The sequence below is a fragment of the Gobius niger genome, assembly GCF_951799975.1.
Source record: "Gobius niger genome assembly, chromosome: 8".
Classification (NCBI taxonomy): domain Eukaryota; kingdom Metazoa; phylum Chordata; class Actinopteri; order Gobiiformes; family Gobiidae; genus Gobius; species Gobius niger.
In genome coordinates this window covers 2,031,233-2,050,702 of record NC_136859.1, presented here as the reverse complement: position 1 = coordinate 2,050,702, position 19,470 = coordinate 2,031,233, and the positions used below count along the sequence as shown (strand labels likewise).

The 19,470-nt window shown below is 45.4% G+C and overlaps 1 protein-coding gene across 1 annotated transcript in view; it reads right to left on the bottom strand.

Moving 5' to 3' along the window:
- The window catches only part of LOC306966342 (ATP-dependent 6-phosphofructokinase, platelet type-like), a 47,158-nt gene extending 28,083 nt beyond the window's left edge, over nt 1-19,075 (bottom strand). The window contains exons 1-12 of the mRNA XM_079561070.1: nt 18,912-19,075; nt 15,886-15,959; nt 12,374-12,451; nt 12,111-12,300; nt 8,583-8,748; nt 8,241-8,285; nt 7,971-8,079; nt 6,624-6,719; nt 6,235-6,327; nt 6,029-6,154; nt 3,281-3,345; nt 1,485-1,554 (exon numbers count right to left, since the gene is read on the bottom strand). Of these exons, the coding sequence (XP_079417196.1) occupies nt 1,485-1,554; nt 3,281-3,345; nt 6,029-6,154; nt 6,235-6,327; nt 6,624-6,719; nt 7,971-8,079; nt 8,241-8,285; nt 8,583-8,748; nt 12,111-12,300; nt 12,374-12,451; nt 15,886-15,959; nt 18,912-19,020 (1,221 nt within the window). The 5' untranslated portion in view covers nt 19,021-19,075. The remainder of the gene's footprint in view (nt 1-1,484; nt 1,555-3,280; nt 3,346-6,028; nt 6,155-6,234; nt 6,328-6,623; nt 6,720-7,970; nt 8,080-8,240; nt 8,286-8,582; nt 8,749-12,110; nt 12,301-12,373; nt 12,452-15,885; nt 15,960-18,911) is intronic.
- Nucleotides 19,076-19,470: the final 395 nt, after the last annotated feature.

The window sequence follows — 19,470 nt, the reverse complement described above, 5'->3', positions numbered from 1 at the left end:
CAGCCCAGCTCAGTTCAATCCTTTGCTGTTGTGACTGTTTTGGCTCAAAACAAAGAAATAAATCATCCTTTTGAGTTGATAATTGCTGCCCCGCCCTCCTTTTACATATGCAAATTAGTATCGATACTTTTTGCCCAATATCGATACTTAAAAAATAGCCGTTTGGTATCGATATATCGATACTTTGGTATCGATCCGCCCATCCCTAATTTCTACAAGCGTTAGCCACTAAACTGAGATAACACCTATGCTAACACCACTGCTAACCTCTCTGCTAACATTTCTTCTAGCACCACTGCTAACATCTCTGCTAACCTCTCTGCTGACATGTGCTAACACCACTGCTAACATCTCTGCTGACATCAGTGTTAATTTCGTCGACTAAAATATTTAGTCTTAATTTTAGTCAGTGATATTTTTGACTAAAACTAAATTAAACGTTTTATCATGAGACTAAAACAATGACTGAAATGTTAAGATATTTTAGTCGACTAAAATAAGACATGAATAAAAATGAAAAGGAGAGACTAAAATCATCCAAACTTCTATTGACCGTCTGAAAGAGCCTCATATCATGTAAATTCTCTGCCCTCTGAGCTTTATCATGTGGAGCAGCTCCATGAAGCAGATGAACAAGATTATAATGAATATTATCAATGTAAAGTCGACTAAATTCGTCTTGAATTTAATCGACTTAAGTTACTTGCAATTTTATTCGACTAAAACTAGACTAAAATCGAATTACATTTTCGTCAAAAGACTAAAGACTTAAACTAAATTTAAAAATGATGTCAAAATTAACACTGGCTGACATGTGTGTGCTAAAATCTCTGCTAACATTTCTGCTAACATGATCTAACACCATTGCTAACACCTCTGCTAACATCTCTGCTAACATCTCAACTAACATCTCAACTAACATCTCTGCCAACTCCACTGCTAAGATCTCTGCTAACATGTGCTAACACCTCTGCTAACATCTCTGCTAACGTCTCAACTAAGATCTCTGCTAACACCACTGCTAAGATCTCTGCTAACATGTGCTAACATCTCTGCTAACATTTCTGCTAACACCACTGCTAACGTCTCTGCTAACATGTGCTAACACCATTGCTAACGTCTCTGAGAAACAAAGATCTTTAATGAAACTCTAAAGGGGCGTGATCACAGTAATGCGCTTGGACAAACCGTACCTTTACCAATGGCTCCTCCATCATTCATATGGGATAGAACGTTTATTTAAACAGGTCCAAACCGTTCAATAACAAAGTAGATATTTAAAAGCATTTCTTTGATTTCTATGATCTCCGCTATCATTTCTGCAAACATCTCCACTCACAGATCCACTCACAGATCCCACCTGCTCTTCTGCCTTTGGACTGAAGGTTATTGTGTTGGAGAAACAGATTTGCTGATGTTCCAAACAACGAAAGACTGTGAATATTGACCTTTTAAACATGAAATAGCAACGATGTGAAACTCACAGTCGGCAGCTCAGAGTCGGCTTTTCGAGACGACAGCAGTCTGTAGGTGACCAGGTTGTTCTCAAAGCTCCTGAAAGAAACAAGGAGAAGAAGATTAACCCGTTTGTGAACCCCGGCTCTAAAAGCTGCAGCTGTGACAACTGAACAGCTCCACCATGAGCTGAGAGAACTTTGACCATTTTTGAACATTTTTACCCATTAATTGTCCGTGAGAGTAAATACTACACTGACAGAAAAGACAAAGGGACAGAGGGATGTTGTTCATCCAATTACACAATGGAGATCATTTGTTTTCACTCAAACCTGGCTGTAAATACTGTTTAACCTCTTAACTCCCACCTGAACCGAGAGGATCTTTTTCCTCACGTCATCAGATTTTTTTTCCAGCATTTTTTTGTTGGGTATTCAACTCATTTATGTAACTTTTTTGTCATTTTTTCGTCAATTTTTATCACATTTTTGTCATGTTTTAATCACATTTTTGTCACATTTTTTTGTCAATTTTTTATCAAATTTTTGTCACATTTTTGTCATTTTTGGTCATTTTATGGTCAATTTTTCGTCACTTTTTTGTCAATGTTTTCTCACTTTTTTGTCACATTTCCATCATAGTTTTCGTCTCAGTTTTGTTGCTATTTTTACGGCTTTTTTCCAGAAGCTTTTGGACTGGGGTAAAGCCAAACTGGAGAAAATGTGCTCGGTTCAGGTGGGAGTTAAGGGGTTAAGTGGCGCTAGCCCGCAGTGGGCTTTGTTAGCTTCTTCTTCGTGTTTCCATTAGTGTGTATTGGTGACTCCGGTCCGGTGGCAGCTAAGTTGTAATTGTGGTTTTCTGTCCAGAGACACCAGGGGGCGATGAAAGACCCTCAATCATCCCATTAACACTTGTATTACCCCCAGAGGGACTACGGGAAGGGTTTTTATAAGGTAAACAAGTTACTTAGTGCTGCTTTAATGATGCTCTGAATAAGCCGCTCTTTAACGCACCAGTTTTAACACATTTTCTTGCAAAAGTCATGTTACATAATCTGTTCAGTTTAGCCTTTTTTACTCTGCAATCTTAGGTTTTTTCCTGACATAAACAATAGGTATATATGTCTTTAACCTGTTAATTCACACCTGAACTGAACTGAATTTTCTCCGGTTTGGCTTTACCCTAATCAAAAAGCTTCTTGGGAAAAAAGCACCAAAACAGCCACAAAAAATGAGAAGAAAACAAGGATGTAAACGCAACAAAAATGTCACAAAAACTCAACAAAGATGTGACAAAAATTCACCAAAAATGTGACAAAAAAAACAAACATACAAAAGGTGACACAACACAACAACAACGCGAGGAAAAAGATCAGTTTTGTGGGTCTTAGCTTTCAAATGAGGTGTTACACAGGCCTATATAATGGCCAAAGAGGACAGAATGCATTTGGTTCAGGCGGGTGGTAAGAGGTTAAACACCTAAAATAAATGATATAATGAGAGATTACACACTGCAATTGAAATGGCAGTAAAAAGCACAAACATTATCTTCATCTTTGTTTAAAACGATGGATCTCTGGCTCTGCTGCTGTAGGTTTAATCTGCTCTGGACAAACTAAAGCTGAAATCAATAAAGCACTTCGATATTTTGAGCAGATATTGATTCCCTGTGGCCCAGAAGCCCCACACACGTCAGCAGCTCCTCTGACGGGACCGTGTGGGAAAGTGTTCAGGACATAAACGGCTCGATAAACCAACAGGACGACAGCTGTTTTCTCCACGTTCTTCTGCTTCTGGACGTCAGAGTCTCTGAGAAAACGCTGTACCTTCCTCGCAGCCGCACCGCCTCCTCAAACTTCTTCTCGTCCATGGCCTTCTGCACCTCCTGGGTCTGTGAGAACACACGCCTTTAGTTCCACCACCAACATTAGTAAAGAATAATGAGGGATCACATCTCTGCTAACATCTCTGCTAACATGTGCTAACACCACTGCCAACATCTCTGCTAACATCTCTGCTAACATGTGCTAACACCACTGCCAACATCTCTGCTAACATCTCTGCTAACATGTGCAAACACCACTGCCAACATCTCTGCTAACATGTGCAAACACCACCGCTAACATCTCTGCTAACATCTCTGCTAACATGTGCTAACACCACTGCCAACATCTCTGCTAACATCTCTGCTAACATGTACTAACACCACTGCCAACATCTCTGCTAACATCTCTGCTAACATGTACTAACACCACTGCCAACATCTCTGCTAACATGTGCTAACACCACTGCCAACATCTCTGCTAACATGTGCTAACACCACTGCCAACATCTCTGCTAACATCTCTGCTAACATGTGCAAACACCACTGCTAACATCTCTGCTAACATGTGCTAACACCACTGCCAACATCTCTGCTAACATGTGCTAACACCACTGCCAACATCTCTGCTAACATCTCTGCTAACATGTGCTAACACCACTGCTAACATCTCTGCTAACATGTGCTAACACCACTGCCAACATCTCTGCTAACATCTCTGCTAACATGTGCTAACACCACTGCCAACATCTCTGCTAACATGTGCTAACACCACTGCCAACATCTCTGCTAACATCTCTGCTAACATGTGCTAACACCACTGCCAACATCTCTGCTAACATCTCTGCTAACATGTGCTAACACCACTGCTAACATCTCTGCTAACATGTGCTAACACCACTGCCAACATCTCTGCTAACATCTCTGCTAACATGTGCTAACACCACTGCCAACATCTCTGCTAACATCTCTGCTAACATGTGCAAACACCACTGCTAATGTCTCTGCTAACATATGCTAACGTCTCTGCTAAAATGTGCTAACACCACTGCTAACGTCTCTGCTAACATGTGCTAACATCTCTGCTAACATGTGCTAACATCTCTGCTAACATGTGCAAACACCACTGCTAACGTCTCTGCTAACATGTGCTAACATCTCTGCTAACATGTGCTAACATCTCTGCTAACATGTGCTAACACCACTGCCAACATTTCTGCTAACATCTCTGCTAACATGTGCTAACACCACTGCTAACATCTCTGCTAACATGTGCTAACATCTCTGCTAACATGTGCTAACACCACTGCCAACATTTCTGCTAACATCTCTGCTAACGTCTCTGCTAACATGTGCAAACACCACTGCTAACGTCTCTGCTAACATGTGCTAACATCTCTGCTAACATGTGCTAACACCACTGCCAACATTTCTGCTAACATCTCTGCTAACGTCTCTGCTAACATCTCTGCTAACATCTCTGCTAACATGTGCTAACACCACTGCTAACATCTCTGCTAACATGTGCTAACACCACTGCTAACATCTCTGCTAACATGTGCTAAAACCACTGCTAACATCTCTGCTTGCATGTGCTAACATCTCTGCTAAAATGTGCTAACACCACTGCAAACATCTCTGCTAGCATGTGCAAACATCTCTGCTAACATGTGCTAACATCTCTGCTAACATGTGCTAACATCTCTGCTAACATGTGCTAACACCACTGCTAACATCTCTACTAACATGTGCTAACACCACTGCCAACATCTCTGCTAACATCTCTGCTAACATGTGCTAACACCACTGCCAACATCTCTGCTAACATGTGCTAACACCACTGCCAACATCTCTGCTAACATCTCTGCTAACACCACTGCCAACATCTCTGCTAACATGTGCTAACACCACTGCCAACATCTCTGCTAACATCTCTGCTAACATGTGCTAACACCACTGCCAACATCTCTGCTAACATCTCTGCTAACATGTGCTAACACCACTGCTAACATCTCTGCTAACATGTGCTAACACCACTGCCAACATCTCTGCTAACATCTCTGCTAACATGTGCTAACACCACTGCCAACATCTCTGCTAACATCTCTGCTAACATGTGCAAACACCACTGCTAACGTCTCTGCTAACATATGCTAACGTCTCTGCTAAAATGTGCTAACACCACTGCTAACGTCTCTGCTAACATGTGCTAACATCTCTGCTAACATGTGCTAACATCTCTGCTAACATGTGCAAACACCACTGCTAACGTCTCTGCTAACATGTGCTAACATCTCTGCTAACATGTGCTAACATCTCTGCTAACATGTGCTAACACCACTGCCAACATTTCTGCTAACATCTCTGCTAACATGTGCTAACACCACTGCTAACATCTCTGCTAACATGTGCTAACATCTCTGCTAACATGTGCTAACACCACTGCCAACATTTCTGCTAACATCTCTGCTAACGTCTCTGCTAACATGTGCAAACACCACTGCTAACGTCTCTGCTAACATGTGCTAACATCTCTGCTAACATGTGCTAACACCACTGCCAACATTTCTGCTAACATCTCTGCAAACATCTCTGCTAGCATGTGCAAACATCTCTGCTAACATGTGCTAACATCTCTGCTAACATGTGCTAACATCTCTGCTAACATGTGCTAACACCACTGCCACCTTTAGTTCCACCACCAACATCAGTAAAGAATAATGAGGGAAACATGAGAGAACGTGGCTCTCACCATCTGCACACACTCCATGAGGGGCAGCCTCACGGCCTGGTTCCCCACCAGAGACACCACGCAGGCGGGCGTGTCCGAGGACGCCTCCAGCAGCGCCAGCACGGCCTCCACGCCCATACGACTGGCCTGGGCACAAACAACAACAGATCAACGACTGGCCCGGGCTTCAGGGCGACACAGGGGGCGCTGTGGGTGCTGCTCCTCACCAGGATGCGGTCGAAGGCCGACGGCGTCCCTCCTCTCTGCACGTGTCCCAGGATGGTCACCCTGGTGTCGAAGCCCAGGCGACTCACCACCAGCTGCACACAGAACACGACACACGGTCACACGCGCTATATGTGCTGTCTCCCACAGAGGAAATGACCATATTAGGATTACAGTGTCAGCCTTTCCTGCTACACGTGGATACCAAACATGTCAGTATTTGTGAATGAATGAGCGCGGGAAAGACCAGGGAGCCACATGTCGGAGTCACTTCCTGGATAATTCCCTCTCACGGACAAAAGCTCATGAAATAAGCTTCGTAAAGGGTAAGTTTTGTAAACAGTTTCCTCGTGCACATTTCCCATGATGCATTGCTGCGGTCCACACTCACCTCTTTGATGCCGTCCGCGGAGATGGCCTTGTTGTGTCGGTCGATGGCGCCTTCGGCCACGATGATGATGTTCAGGCGCTTCTTATCGGCGCGGTTCTGCGGGACAGTTATAACAGTTAAAACAGTTAAAACAGTTAAAACAATTAAAACTTTAAAGGGGGGGTATTATGCAAAATGGACTTTTTCAAGCTTTCCATCATGTTATTCTGTCATTCCCTCATTAAAAACACGCCTGAAGTGTTGCCTTGGCACATTCACGTATTTTTGAGTAATCTGTAAAAACTCTGATGGCGGCCATTTTAGGGATAGGTTTGCCTGAGTCCTCCTAGGAACGCCCCCACCTCCTGGAGACGCCCCCGAGCTTTCGTCACCAGCCGAGTAACCAACCACTGCTCCTCAGCAGAACCCCCTCCCCACTGATGCCACAGACAGCGTGTGGAGGGGGCGTGTCTAAAGGCTCAGAGGTTCTTAAAGAGACAGAGGCCTATTTCAAGACATTCACTACAGCCATGTTGAGAGAGACATTTTATACAAGGCAGTTATTCTAATTTACTGCATTTACAGACCAGCAGAAGGTTTGCTCATCATTGTAGTGTGATATAGACGGGTGCTATGTGGCTGAAAAAAGCAGAATACCAACTCTTTAAAACAGTTAAAACCGTTTGGCTTTACCCAAATCTAAAAGCTCAAGACAAAAAAGGGACGTAAACAAGAAAGAAAACGCTACAAAAGAGCAACCAAACAATAACAAAAAATTGACGAAAAATGTGATAAAAAGTGACAAAAAATGTATGAAAAGGTGACAAAAAATTTTTTTAAAAAGGGATAAAAAAATTACGAAAAACTGACCAAAAAGTGAAAAAATTTATGAAAAAGTGACAAAAAAAAGTGATAAAAAGTGACAAAAAAGTGATAAAAAAGTGACGAAAAAGTGACAAAAAAAATATTAAAAAATGGACAAAAAATGTATTAAAAAAGTGATAAGAAATGATAAAAAAGTGACAAAAAATGTACAAAAAACTGACCAAAAAGTGACTATTTTTTTTTAAATGACAAAAAATGTATTAAAAAAGTGACCAGAAAGTGATGAAAAAGTGATAAAAATGTCAGAAAAGAGGAATGAAAAAAAAAAAGGGCAAAAAAAGTTGCGACAATGCGGCAACAACGCAAGTGTTACAAACGAGGCGTTACTCTGGCCTATAGGCTGTAAACTTTTAGATTTGGGTAAAGCTGAATTGGAGAAAATGCTCAGAGGTTCAAAGCTCCAATGGGACTTGGGCTTCTTCATCATCAGTCACTTTAATATCTTCAGTAATGCAGTAATAATTTGTGTTCCTGAGTCTGTACCTCGGAGAGCTTCTGGCACATGCTGTCCTCCCATCCGTCCTCAGGAGGCATCTCCGGGATGAACACCCAGTCTGCTCCACAGGCCAACGCGCTGACCAGGGCCAGGTATCTGAGTGAGAGATATATCTGTTAATATACTACAGTGTGTGCACTCACAGGGGAGGTATCAAGACATCTGCAGAAAAATCCATAAACGCTCAGAGGCTAAATGTGGAGGCAGAGAATGAAGAAAGACCTGAAGTGAGTTTGAAATATAAGATGAAGACGTACCCACAGTGTCGGCCCATGACCTCCAGCACAAACGTCCTCTGGTGACTGGAAACACAAGAAACATGAGTCTTTAAGGGATCGGGATCAACACACACAGAGGTCGCCGACTTCCTGCACAGTCAGTACAGACTCCAAACGTCATGTGGCCTTCAGACTCACTCAAGAACAAAGCCTCGTGGCCTGAGCAGCAGAACATCACCCAGAGCGTCAGATCCTGGACGGTTCTCTGCAGAGACCGATCACAGCTCTGGCTCTGAGGGACCGGTCTGGGTTTGGCGGTTCTTGTCTGACTGCATTGTGCCACGTGTAAAGTTTGGTGGAACTCTGAACTTTCTGACTGACCTCTGGGCCGTGGTCATGATGGCGTCCACCACCTCGATGATGCGGTGCAGGGCGGAGTCGGTGCCGATCGTCATGTCGGTGCCGCAGAAGTCGTTGTCGATGGAGCCGACCATCCCCACGATGTGAAGGATCGAGTTATTACGCACGGCCTCGTCATCGATCTGACCTGAGGGAGGAGCAGAGGGTCAGAGGAGCAGAGGAGCAGAGGGTCAGAGGAGCAGAGGGTCAGAGGGTCAGAGGAGCAGAGGGTCAGAGGGGCAGAGGAGCAGAGGAGCAGAGGGTCAGAGGGTCAGAGGATCAGAGGAGCAGAGGAGCAGAGGGTCAGAGGGTCAGAGGAGCAGAGGGTCAGAGGAGCAGAGGGTCAGAGGAGCAGAGGAGCAGAGGGTCAGAGGAGCAGAGGAGCAGAGGGTCAGAGGAGCAGAGGGTCAGAGGAGCAGAGGGTCAGAGGAGCAGAGGAGCAGAGGAGCAGAGGAGCAGAGGAGCAGAGGAGCAGAGGGTCAGAGGAGCAGAGGGTCAGAGGAGCAGAGGGTCAGAGGAGCAGAGGGTCAGAGGAGCAGAGGAGCAGAGGAGCAGAGGAGCAGAGGGTCAGAGGAGCAGAGGAGCAGAGGAGCAGAGGAGCAGAGGAGCAGAGGAGCAGAGGGTCAGAGGAGCAGAGGAGCAGAGGAGCAGAGGAGCAGAGGGTCAGAGGAGCAGAGGAGCAGAGGAGCAGAGGAGCAGAGGGTCAGAGGAGCAGAGGGTCAGAGGAGCAGAGGAGCAGAGGAGCAGAGGAGCAGAGGAGCAGAGGGTCAGAGGAGCAGAGGGTCAGAGGAGCAGAGGAGCAGAGGAGCAGAGGGTCAGAGGAGCAGAGGAGCAGAGGAGCAGAGGAGCAGAGGAGCAGAGGAGCAGAGGGTCAGAGGAGCAGAGGAGCAGAGGAGCAGAGGAGCAGAGGAGCAGAGGAGCAGAGGAGCAGAGGAGCAGAGGAGCAGAGGAGCAGAGGAGCAGAGGAGCAGAGGAGCAGAGGAGCAGAGGAGCAGAGGGTCAGAGGAGCAGAGGAGCAGAGGAGCAGAGGAGCAGAGGAGCAGAGGAGCAGAGGAGCAGAGGAGCAGAGGAGCAGAGGAGCAGAGGGTCAGAGGAGCAGAGGAGCAGAGGAGCAGAGGAGCAGAGGGTCAGAGGAGCAGAGGAGCAGAGGAGCAGAGGAGCAGAGGAGCAGAGGAGCAGAGGGTCAGAGGAGCAGAGGAGCAGAGGAGCAGAGGAGCAGAGGAGCAGAGGAGCAGAGGAGCAGAGGAGCAGAGGAGCAGAGGAGCAGAGGAGCAGAGGAGCAGAGGAGCAGAGGAGCAGAGGGTCAGAGGAGCAGAGGAGCAGAGGAGCAGAGGAGCAGAGGAGCAGAGGAGCAGAGGAGCAGAGGAGCAGAGGAGCAGAGGAGCAGAGGGTCAGAGGAGCAGAGGAGCAGAGGAGCAGAGGAGCAGAGGGTCAGAGGAGCAGAGGAGCAGAGGAGCAGAGGAGCAGAGGAGCAGAGGAGCAGAGGAGCAGAGGAGCAGAGGGTCAGAGGAGCAGAGGGTCAGAGGAGCAGAGGAGCAGAGGAGCAGAGGGTCAGAGGAGCAGAGGGTCAGAGGGTCAGAGGAGACCAGAGACCGGAGGGTCAGAGACCAGAGAGTCAGAGGGTCAGAGGAGACCAGAGGAGACCAGAGGGTCAGAGGGTCAGAGGAGACCAGAGACCAGAGGAGACCAGAGGGTCAGAGGGTCAGAGGAGACCAGAGACCAGAGGAGACCAGAGGGTCAGAGGGTCAGAGGAGACCAGAGGGTCAGAGGAGACAAGGAGCGTCCGAACTGGGAGACAGGAGGACAAGGTGGAAAGTGCGATGGCAAGTGACAAACTCTGATCTGCTCTGATCGTCCCACAAACAAACTGTTTTTGTATGTGGAGGTGAGAGTCACTGCGACGTCGCAGTAGTAGCAGTAGCAGTAGCAGTAGCAGCAGTAGCAGTAGCAGCAGTAGCAGTAGCAGTAGCAGTAGGAGTAGCAGTAGGAGTAGCAGTAGCAGTAGCAGCAGTAGCAGTAGCAGCAGTAGCAGTAGCAGTAGCAGTAGGAGTAGCAGTAGCAGTAACAGTAGCAGTAGCAGTAGCAGTAGCAGCAGTAGCAGTAGCAGTAGCAGTAGGAGTAGCAGTAGCAGTAGCAGTAGCAGTAGCAGCAGTACCTTGTTGCTGGAGCTCCTGCAGCAGCCCGTCCACTCCTCCCTGAACAGTAGTAGTCGCAGCAGTAGTAGCAGTAGGAGTAGCAGTAGCAGTAGCAGTAGCAGTAGCAGCAGTAGCAGTAGCAGTAGCAGTAGGAGTAGCAGTAGCAGTAGCAGTAGCAGTAGCAGTAGTACCTTGTTGCTGGAGCTCCTGCAGCAGCCCGCTCCACTCCTCCCTGAACAGTAGTAGTCTCAGTAGTAGCAGTAGCAGTAGTAGTAGTAGTAGTACCTTGTTGCTGGAGCTCCTGCAGCAGCCCGCTCCACTCCTCCCTGAACAGTAGTAGTCTCAGTAGTAGCAGTAGCAGTAGTAGTAGTAGTAGTACCTTGTTGCTGGAGCTCCTGCAGCAGCCCGCTCCACTCCTCCCTGACCTGTAGTAGTCGCAGTAGCAGTAGTAGTAGTAGTAGTAGCAGTAGTAGTAGCAGTACCTTGTTGCTGGAGCTCCTGCAGCAGCCCGCTCCACTCCTCCCTGACCTGTAGCAGTAGTAGCAGTTGTAGTAGTACCTTGTTGCTGGAGCTCCTGCAGCAGCCCGCTCCACTCCTCCCTGACCTGTAGTAGTCGCAGTAGCAGTAGCAGTACCAGTAGCAGTAGCAGTAGCAGTAGCAGTAGTAGTACCTTGTTGCTGGAGCTCCTGCAGCAGCCCGCTCCACTCCTCCCTGACCAGTAGTAGTCGCAGTAGCAGTACCAGTAGCAGTAGCAGTACCTTGTTGCTGGAGCTCCTGCAGCAGCCCGCTCCACTCCTCCCTGACCTGTAGTAGTCGCAGTAGCAGTACCAGTAGCAGTAGCAGTACCTTGTTGCTGGAGCTCCTGCAGCAGCCCGCTCCACTCCTCCCTGACCTGTAGTAGTAGTAGTAGTAGCAGTAACAGTAGCAGTAGTAGCAGTAGCAGTAGTAGTACCTTGTTGCTGGAGCTCCTGCAGCAGCCCGCTCCACTCCTCCCTGAACAGTAGTAGTCGCAGTAGTAGTAGTAGCAGTAACAGTAGTAGCAGTAGTAGCAGCAGTAGCAGTAGCAGTAGCAGTAGTAGCAGTAGCAGTAGCAGTAGCAGTAGCAGTACCTTGTTGCTGGAGCTCCTGCAGCAGCCCGCTCCACTCCTCCCTGACCTGTAGTAGTCGCAGTAGCAGTAGTAGCAGTAGCAGTAGTAGCAGTACCTTGTTGCTGGAGCTCCTGCAGCAGCCCGCTCCACTCCTCCCTGACCTGTAGTAGTAGCAGTAGCAGCAGTAGCAGTAGCAGTAGCAGTAGCAGTAGTAGTAGCAGTAGCAGTAGCAGTAGCAGTAGCAGTACCAGTAGTAGCAGTAGCAGTAGCAGTAGTAGCAGCAGTACCTTGTTGCTGGAGCTCCTGCAGCAGCCCGCTCCACTCCTCCCTGAACAGGTTGGCCCCGGTCAGGCTGCCGTCTCCTCCGATCACACACAGGTTGGTGATCCGTCTCTGCACCAGGTTCAGGGCGGCTCTCAGTCGCCCCTCGTGAGTCCGGAACTCCTTACAGCGAGCGCTGCCGATCACCGTCCCGCCCTGAGCACAGATATAATATACCATAATACACAAACCTGTCCCGTTCCTCTACAGGGGGGTCTGAAACACGCACCACTTGTAACATGCTGGACACGCTCTCCCACGTGGCCTCGATGATGTTGTTTCCTCCGTCCACCATCCCCTGGTATCCCTGCAGAAAACACACAAGAACCACTCAAATACTTCTCTGAATACCCTGTGGAAACCAGAAAAACACACAACAATACTCCATCCCACCATGTTTCAGGCAAGAACATCATTCTGACTAAGTATTTACTGTATGTGTGTATTGTCCTGTTCTCAAAAGCTGATACTTTGAAAAGTTCTTGATCTATGACTTGTCCTAAGAAGCAACATTATTAACCTCTTACCACCCGCCAAAACCAAATGCATTCTCTCCTCTTTTTATTTCCCTTATGTGTTTTTGTCACTTATTGTGCTTTGGCACTTAATTACTTTTTTGCTGCTCTTTTGTCACTTTTTTGTTGGATTTTTTCAGCTGGATTTTTGTCACTTTTTTGCTTATTTTTTGGCATTTTTTGCTGAATTTTTGTCATTTTTTGGTGGATTTTTGTCACTTTTTTGGAGGATTTTTGTCATTTTTTTGTTGGATTTTTGTCTTTTTTTGTTGGATTTTTGTCTTTTTTTGTTGGATTTTTGTCATTTTTTTTGCTGGATTTTTGTCATTTTTTGTTGGATTTTTCTAACCATGCTGCTGTGTGCGCTCGAATTATTTCGAACTGCACAACAGCCTGGGGACCATGGCCCAAATTTTCCGGTGGATTTGGGAACCAATCACAGAGCGAGGAGGGACGGCAAGACGATGACGCGCTATTCGATATACGGAAGCTTGTAGTTTATTTATGGATATAAAAAAAAAAGTTTATTTACGGATCCAACACCAGCAGCAGACACGATGGTATTTTTCGATCAAGACCATGTTCTAAATAATTTAGCTCAAAAGTTTACAGCGGGTCCGTCATACGTCATCTCATACGATGATACGATTGGCCATGGCTTTGTGCAGACGCATGATAGACTTTTTTTTTTTTTTTCATATTGCCCAATAAACGAGTATGGACGATCGTAAACCACACATGAATTGGTGTCCCCAGACTAAATATCACTTGTGATTTTAGTCTGGTGTTAGCCAGGCTAACATTTTTGTCATTTTTTGCTGGATTTATGTCTTTTTTTTGCTGGATTTATGTCTTTTTTCTGCTGGATTTTTGTCCTTTTTTTGCTGGATTTTTGTCACTTTTTTCTGCTGATTTTTTTTTTTTTTTTGCTGGATTTTTGTCACTTTTTTGCTGAACTTTTTTTTTCTGGATTTTTGTCTTTTATTTGTTGGATTTTTGTCTTTTTTTGTTGGATTTTTGTCTTTTTTTGTTGGATTTTTGTCTTTTTTTGTTGCTCTTTTGTCACTTTTTTGTTGAGTTTTTTTAATCATTTTTGTCACTTTTAAGCATTGTTTTGTTGTGTTTACATCCTCATTTTCTTCTCGTTTTTTATCGCTGTTTTGTTGAAGCTTTTAGATTTGGAGAATTTGGAGAAAACATGTTCAGGTGGGAGTTAAGGGGTTAAAAGCAGCTTCACATGGGGATCCATGGCCAGGTCTTTAACCAGTGAAACCGCGGTGTGGCCTTGATCTGAACTTCATCCGCACTACAACAGATGGTGAGCTGTTCAACCTGGCTCGACTGAGACCAGAGCTTCTCTGTGGGAGCAGAGAGAGCAGCAGGTGTGGCCACGGGAAAAAGTGCCAAGAAGATCACAAAAAGAGAGGAGAGACTCTTATGTTACTGCAAAAGACATTGTAGGAAACGCTGTCGCTGTTGCAGATCGAGAGCCGGTGTAACAGGCCAGAGTACACCCCCGACTATACCCGGGGTTAAAAGGGCCTCGGCCATTTTATACCCCGGGGTATATTATAGCCCAGGCTATTTCATACCCCCCCAGGCCAGACTATACCCCCAATGATCACAGTTATGTTAGCCTCTTAACTCCCACCTGAACGGATCCCATTTTCTCCTACCCTAGTCAAAAAATCAGCCACAAAAAATGTGACAAAATCTCAACCAAAAAGTGACAAAATCTCAACCAAAAAGTGATAAAAACTCAACCAAAATGTGACAAAAACTCAACAAAAAAGTGACAAAAACTCAACAAAAATGTGACAAAAACTCAACAAAAATGTGACAAAAACTCAACAAAAAAGTGATAAAAACTCAACAAAAAAGTGACAAAAACTCAACAAAAATGTGACAAAAACTCAACAAAAAAGTGACAAAAACTCAACAAAAAAGTGATAAAAACTCAACAAAAATGTGACAAAAACTCAACCAACAAAGTGACAAAAACTCAACCAACAAAGTGACAAAAACTCAACAAAAATGTGACAAAAACTCAACAAAAAAGTGACAAAAACTCAACCAACAAAGTGACAAAAACTCAACAAAAAAGTGACAAAAACTCAACAAAAATGTGACAAAAACTCAACAAAAATGTGACAAAATCTCAACAAAAAAGTGACAAAAATTCAACAAAAATGTGATAAAAATTCTACACAAAAGTGACAAAATCTCAACAAAAAAGTGACAAAATCTCAACCAAAAAGTGACAAAAACTCAACCAACAAAGTGACAAAAACTCAACAAAAAAGTGATAAAAACTCAACAAAAATGTGACAAAAACTCAACAAAAAAGTGATAAAAATTCAACAAAAATGTGACAAAAACTCAACCAACAAAGTGATAAAAATTCTACACAAAAGTGACAAAAACTCAACAAAAATGTGACACAAACTCAACAAAAATGTGACAAAATCTCAACAAAAAAGTGACAAAATCTCAACAAAAAAGTGACAAAAATTCAACAAAAATGTGATAAAAATTCTACACAAAAGTGACAAAAACTCAACAAAAATGTGACAAAATCTCAACAAAAAAGTGACAAAAATTCAACAAAAATGTGACAAAATCTCAACAAAAAAGTGACAAAAATTCAACAAAAATGTGACAAAAACTCAACTCGCGTTGTTGCTGTTGTGTCACCTTTTTATGTTTTTTTATTTTTATTTCTATCACATTTTGGTTGAGTTTTCTCACATTTTTTTGCTAATTTTTGTCACATTTTTGTTGAGTTTTTGTCTTTTTTTTTAGTTTTTGACACATTTAAAAAAAAATATTTTTAGTCACTTATTGGTTGACTTTATGTCACATCTTTGTTGAATTTTTGTCAAATATTTGTTCAGTTTTTGTCATTTTTTTGTGGCTGTTTTGGTGCTTTTTTTTTTTTTTTTAGAAAATCCGGGATCCGTTCAGGTGGGAGTTAAGAGGTTAATGGTTATTTAGTGAGAACAAACCAATAACAACAACCACTTTGAGAAAGTTAGACAGGTACATTCTGGCCCAGGGGGGTATAGTCTAGCCCCCAGGGTATAATTGGCCTGGGCCACAATATACCTGGGTTTAATCTGGGCGGGGGTTCATTTGGCCTGTTGCACCGGCCTTGAGGATCACAAGAACTTCCTGCAAAAACCTTCAGCCAAACCAGACGACGTCAAATGAAGTTTCCACGTTTTACCTCGTGGATGAAGTAGACCTTGGCTCCGACGTAGAGGCCCATCCGGACGGCGGCCCTCACGGCGGCGTTCATCCCTGAGCACAAACACGGGGCGTAAATAAATATATTAACGAGGAAATGAACAAGACTCAACGTCATCTACAGACAAGGAATCTATAAAAAAGTTTATAAAAGAGACTATAAAGATCTGGCTTTCAAATCATGAGGATCAAACAAGACGACTGAGAAAATCCAATGTGATTTTTGGATTCATCAAAAGTGTTAATATGGGGTAATCAGTTATTTATACCTGGCAGAGCGGACGCAACATTTAAATCATGGAAAGATAAAGGACTTCGAACAATCAGAGACCTCTATATGCCTGATTTAAAAACCTTCAACTCCGAAGCTTTATAAGATCAAATCAGAATAACGTGACAACCAAACCTTTCCAGTCAATTTTAGAAAAAAGTATGATAAAAGATAGCCAAAAAAAGGGGTCAACATCACAGTTTTATAATCTAATAATGTCTGAAGTATCTGAAGATTCACAGGACAGACTCGCAGCTTGGAGGGACGATTTGGCGCTACAGTTATCAGTTATCAGTATTCTGCATGCTCTTTAGTACACACCAGATCTATTAACATACGCCTTAGACTGATTCAGTAGAAACGGCTGATGCGAATATATATCACGCCAGAAGATCTTAACACAGGTATAATGCAAATATGCCCGATGTGTGCTCAAAATGACTCAAAACTGAAAGCCAAAGGATCAAAAAGGCACTGAGATGTGATGGTTGTGAGACAAGCTCGTCGATGTTTATCCTGGTGGTTTTTATCATGGCAGCTTGAACTGGGACGAGGAGGACGGAGCGACCGGGGTCCCACTATGGCTCCACAAAACAAGTGCTCTAAACATTCAGGACACGCTCTGTTTACTTCACTGGGAACCCCCCCCCCCCCCCCCCCCCCCTAAAGTGGGTCAGGGCCCTCGTCTGTGACATCAGGAACGACAAGATGTGGAATGTAAGGGATGAGTTTGGACCACGGAGAACGAGCGAGAGAGAGAGAGAGAGGGAGAGGGAGGGGGGAGAGAGAGAGTGATGGAGGGAGAGGGAGAGAGGGAGTGCAGCAGCAGCAGCAGAGAGAGGGAGAGGGAGATCCCCCCTCCCGCCTCCGGGTGCACTTTACCCCATTACGTAACTCTCCATAAGACGCTCTGGAGGGACGGCCCTGACGCCGACTCACGACGCAACAATAATACTACAATAACACTACAATTATACTACAATAACACTACACCACTCACAGTCAGGCTATAGATACGGCTTTATTACAGGACATATTGTACAAACAGCCTGTGTTTATTTTTAGCTGCTCTGCTGTAGGTCCCACATGACATGAAGACACCCCCCCCCACACACACACACATGACATGGGACATCCTCCCCCCACACATTGTTTGAGTCAAATGTATCACGTTAATCGATGATGGACACGGGCACTTATGGATCCAGGATTAAATGGGAGCAGAGAAACCCTCCCCGGAGCCGGAGACGTGACATTTAAAGCTCGGAGACGGACCTGCCGGCACGTCCTCACGTCCTCACGTCCTCACGTCCTCACGTCCTCACGTCCTCACGTCCTCACGTCCTCACGTCCTCACGTCCACAGTGACGGCCGGACTGACCGGACGTGACCACTGACCAAACTGCGCTACAGGAGGCGCGTCCCACCTCTTAACTCCCGCCTGAACCGAGAGGATCTTTTTCCTCACGTCATCACATTTTTTTTCAATCATTTTTTTGTTGGGTGTTTAACTCGTTTTTGTAACTTTTTTTTGGTCAAATTTTTGTCAAATTTTTTAGTAAATTTTTTTAAATATTTTTTTTGTCACATTTTTTTGTCACATTTTGTCTTTTTTTTGTCTTTTTTTGTCACATTTTGTCATTTTTGGTCCATTTTTTGTCAAATTTTTATCCATTTTTTTTCATTTTTTTTTCATTTTTTTGTCATTTTTTTGTCACTTTTTAGTCAAATTTTTAGTCTTTTTTTTGGGTCAAATTTTAGTCATTTTTTTGGCCATTTTTTGCCAATTTCTTGTGACATTTTTGCCACTTTTTTGTCACATTTCCATCATTGTTTTGGTCTCAGTTTTGTTGCTATTTTCTCACCTTTTTTTCAGAAGCTTTTGGATTGAGGTAAAGCCAAACTGGGGTAAATGTGCTCGGTTCAGGTGGGAGTTAAGGGGTTAAATTCATCTCATGGGCCAGAGGTTTCCTGCTTGAGGACCAGACTTTGCCCCCGGGCCTGACGTTGCCTACCCCAGATATACAGTATCACCAATAGCGAGACTTCACAGTGCTGCTGTACTATTACTCTACAGTATCACTGGTGTAATTGGTATTTCTCAACAAAACCTCTAATCAAACGTCTCCACGGTGAGAGCGTCGCGTGCGCATGTCTCCAAACCGCGTCGGCATCCCGTACGCGCGCGCAGGCGGCGTGAAGCCAGCGGCATCTCAGTAATTCAGACTCAGGAGCTCCATCTGACCCGCACTTGTTGATGGAGCCGCGCGCCCTCCCTCTGTCCCTCCCCAGGACGCGCCGCTCCCGCCCGCATTGACCCAGAGCCGGAGAGACGCTGGGGGGGAACGTGAGGGAACGTACGTGAAGGTTACGACCTTGTCACGGCGTAAAAAAAAAAGTCGTGGACGTGAGATGAGCCGCTGTTGCGTAACCGCAGTTTAATCAATCGGGGAAAGCTGGGGATAAAATGGCGAAGTGTAAACGTCCAGAAACGCGTAAATGACGGAAATGAAATGTGGACTTTGTGAGTTCCACGCGCGGGTTTGGAGGCGTTTCCTTCGGGTACACGCTGTCACCTGCACCAAAATGCGTAAACGTCCCATTATTCTGAATTTGGAACAGCGTGTACGTCGTTGGCACCGAGTCTTTAAAGAGAACTGATGTGATTTTACGCACGTTTTACGCATAATCTTAGCGCGCGCTGTGAATTAAAAGTCCACGTAAAAGTCACGTACCTTGGGCATCTCCTCCGCTCGTGAGCACCGCGATGGACTTGCCTTCCCCGGACAGATTCTCGAAGAATTTCCGCGTGTCCTGGCGCTTCGGGGGCGCGTTGTTCGCCATGTCTGCGGCGGAGAGAGCGGGGCGCGAGGCTGCGGAGAGCGGGGCGCGAGGCTGCGGAGAGAGCGGAGAGCAGTTCAGGAGGAGAGAGGAGACCGAGAGGAGACAGGGAGGAGAGAGAGGCCGCTGGCTCTGCTACAGCTCACGCACACGCCCACCGCGCGGGCTGGACCACTCCGCGCAGACCGGGCACGTGCGCAGATGCGCCGCTAGGGGCAGTAAAGGGAGCGCTCGGTTTCCTCAGAGGAAACAGGTCCTTCTGAGGCTTCTGCAAAATGACCAATGACCTGTCCAGATGAACATGGAGGCTGTTAAAACCTCTGACCACCCGCCTGAACCAGATGCATTCTGTCCTCTTTGGCCGTTATAGGCCTGTGTAACAGCTCATTTGAAAGCTAAGACCTACAAAACTGTTCTTTTTCCTCACGTTGTTGCTGTGTTGTGTCACCTTTT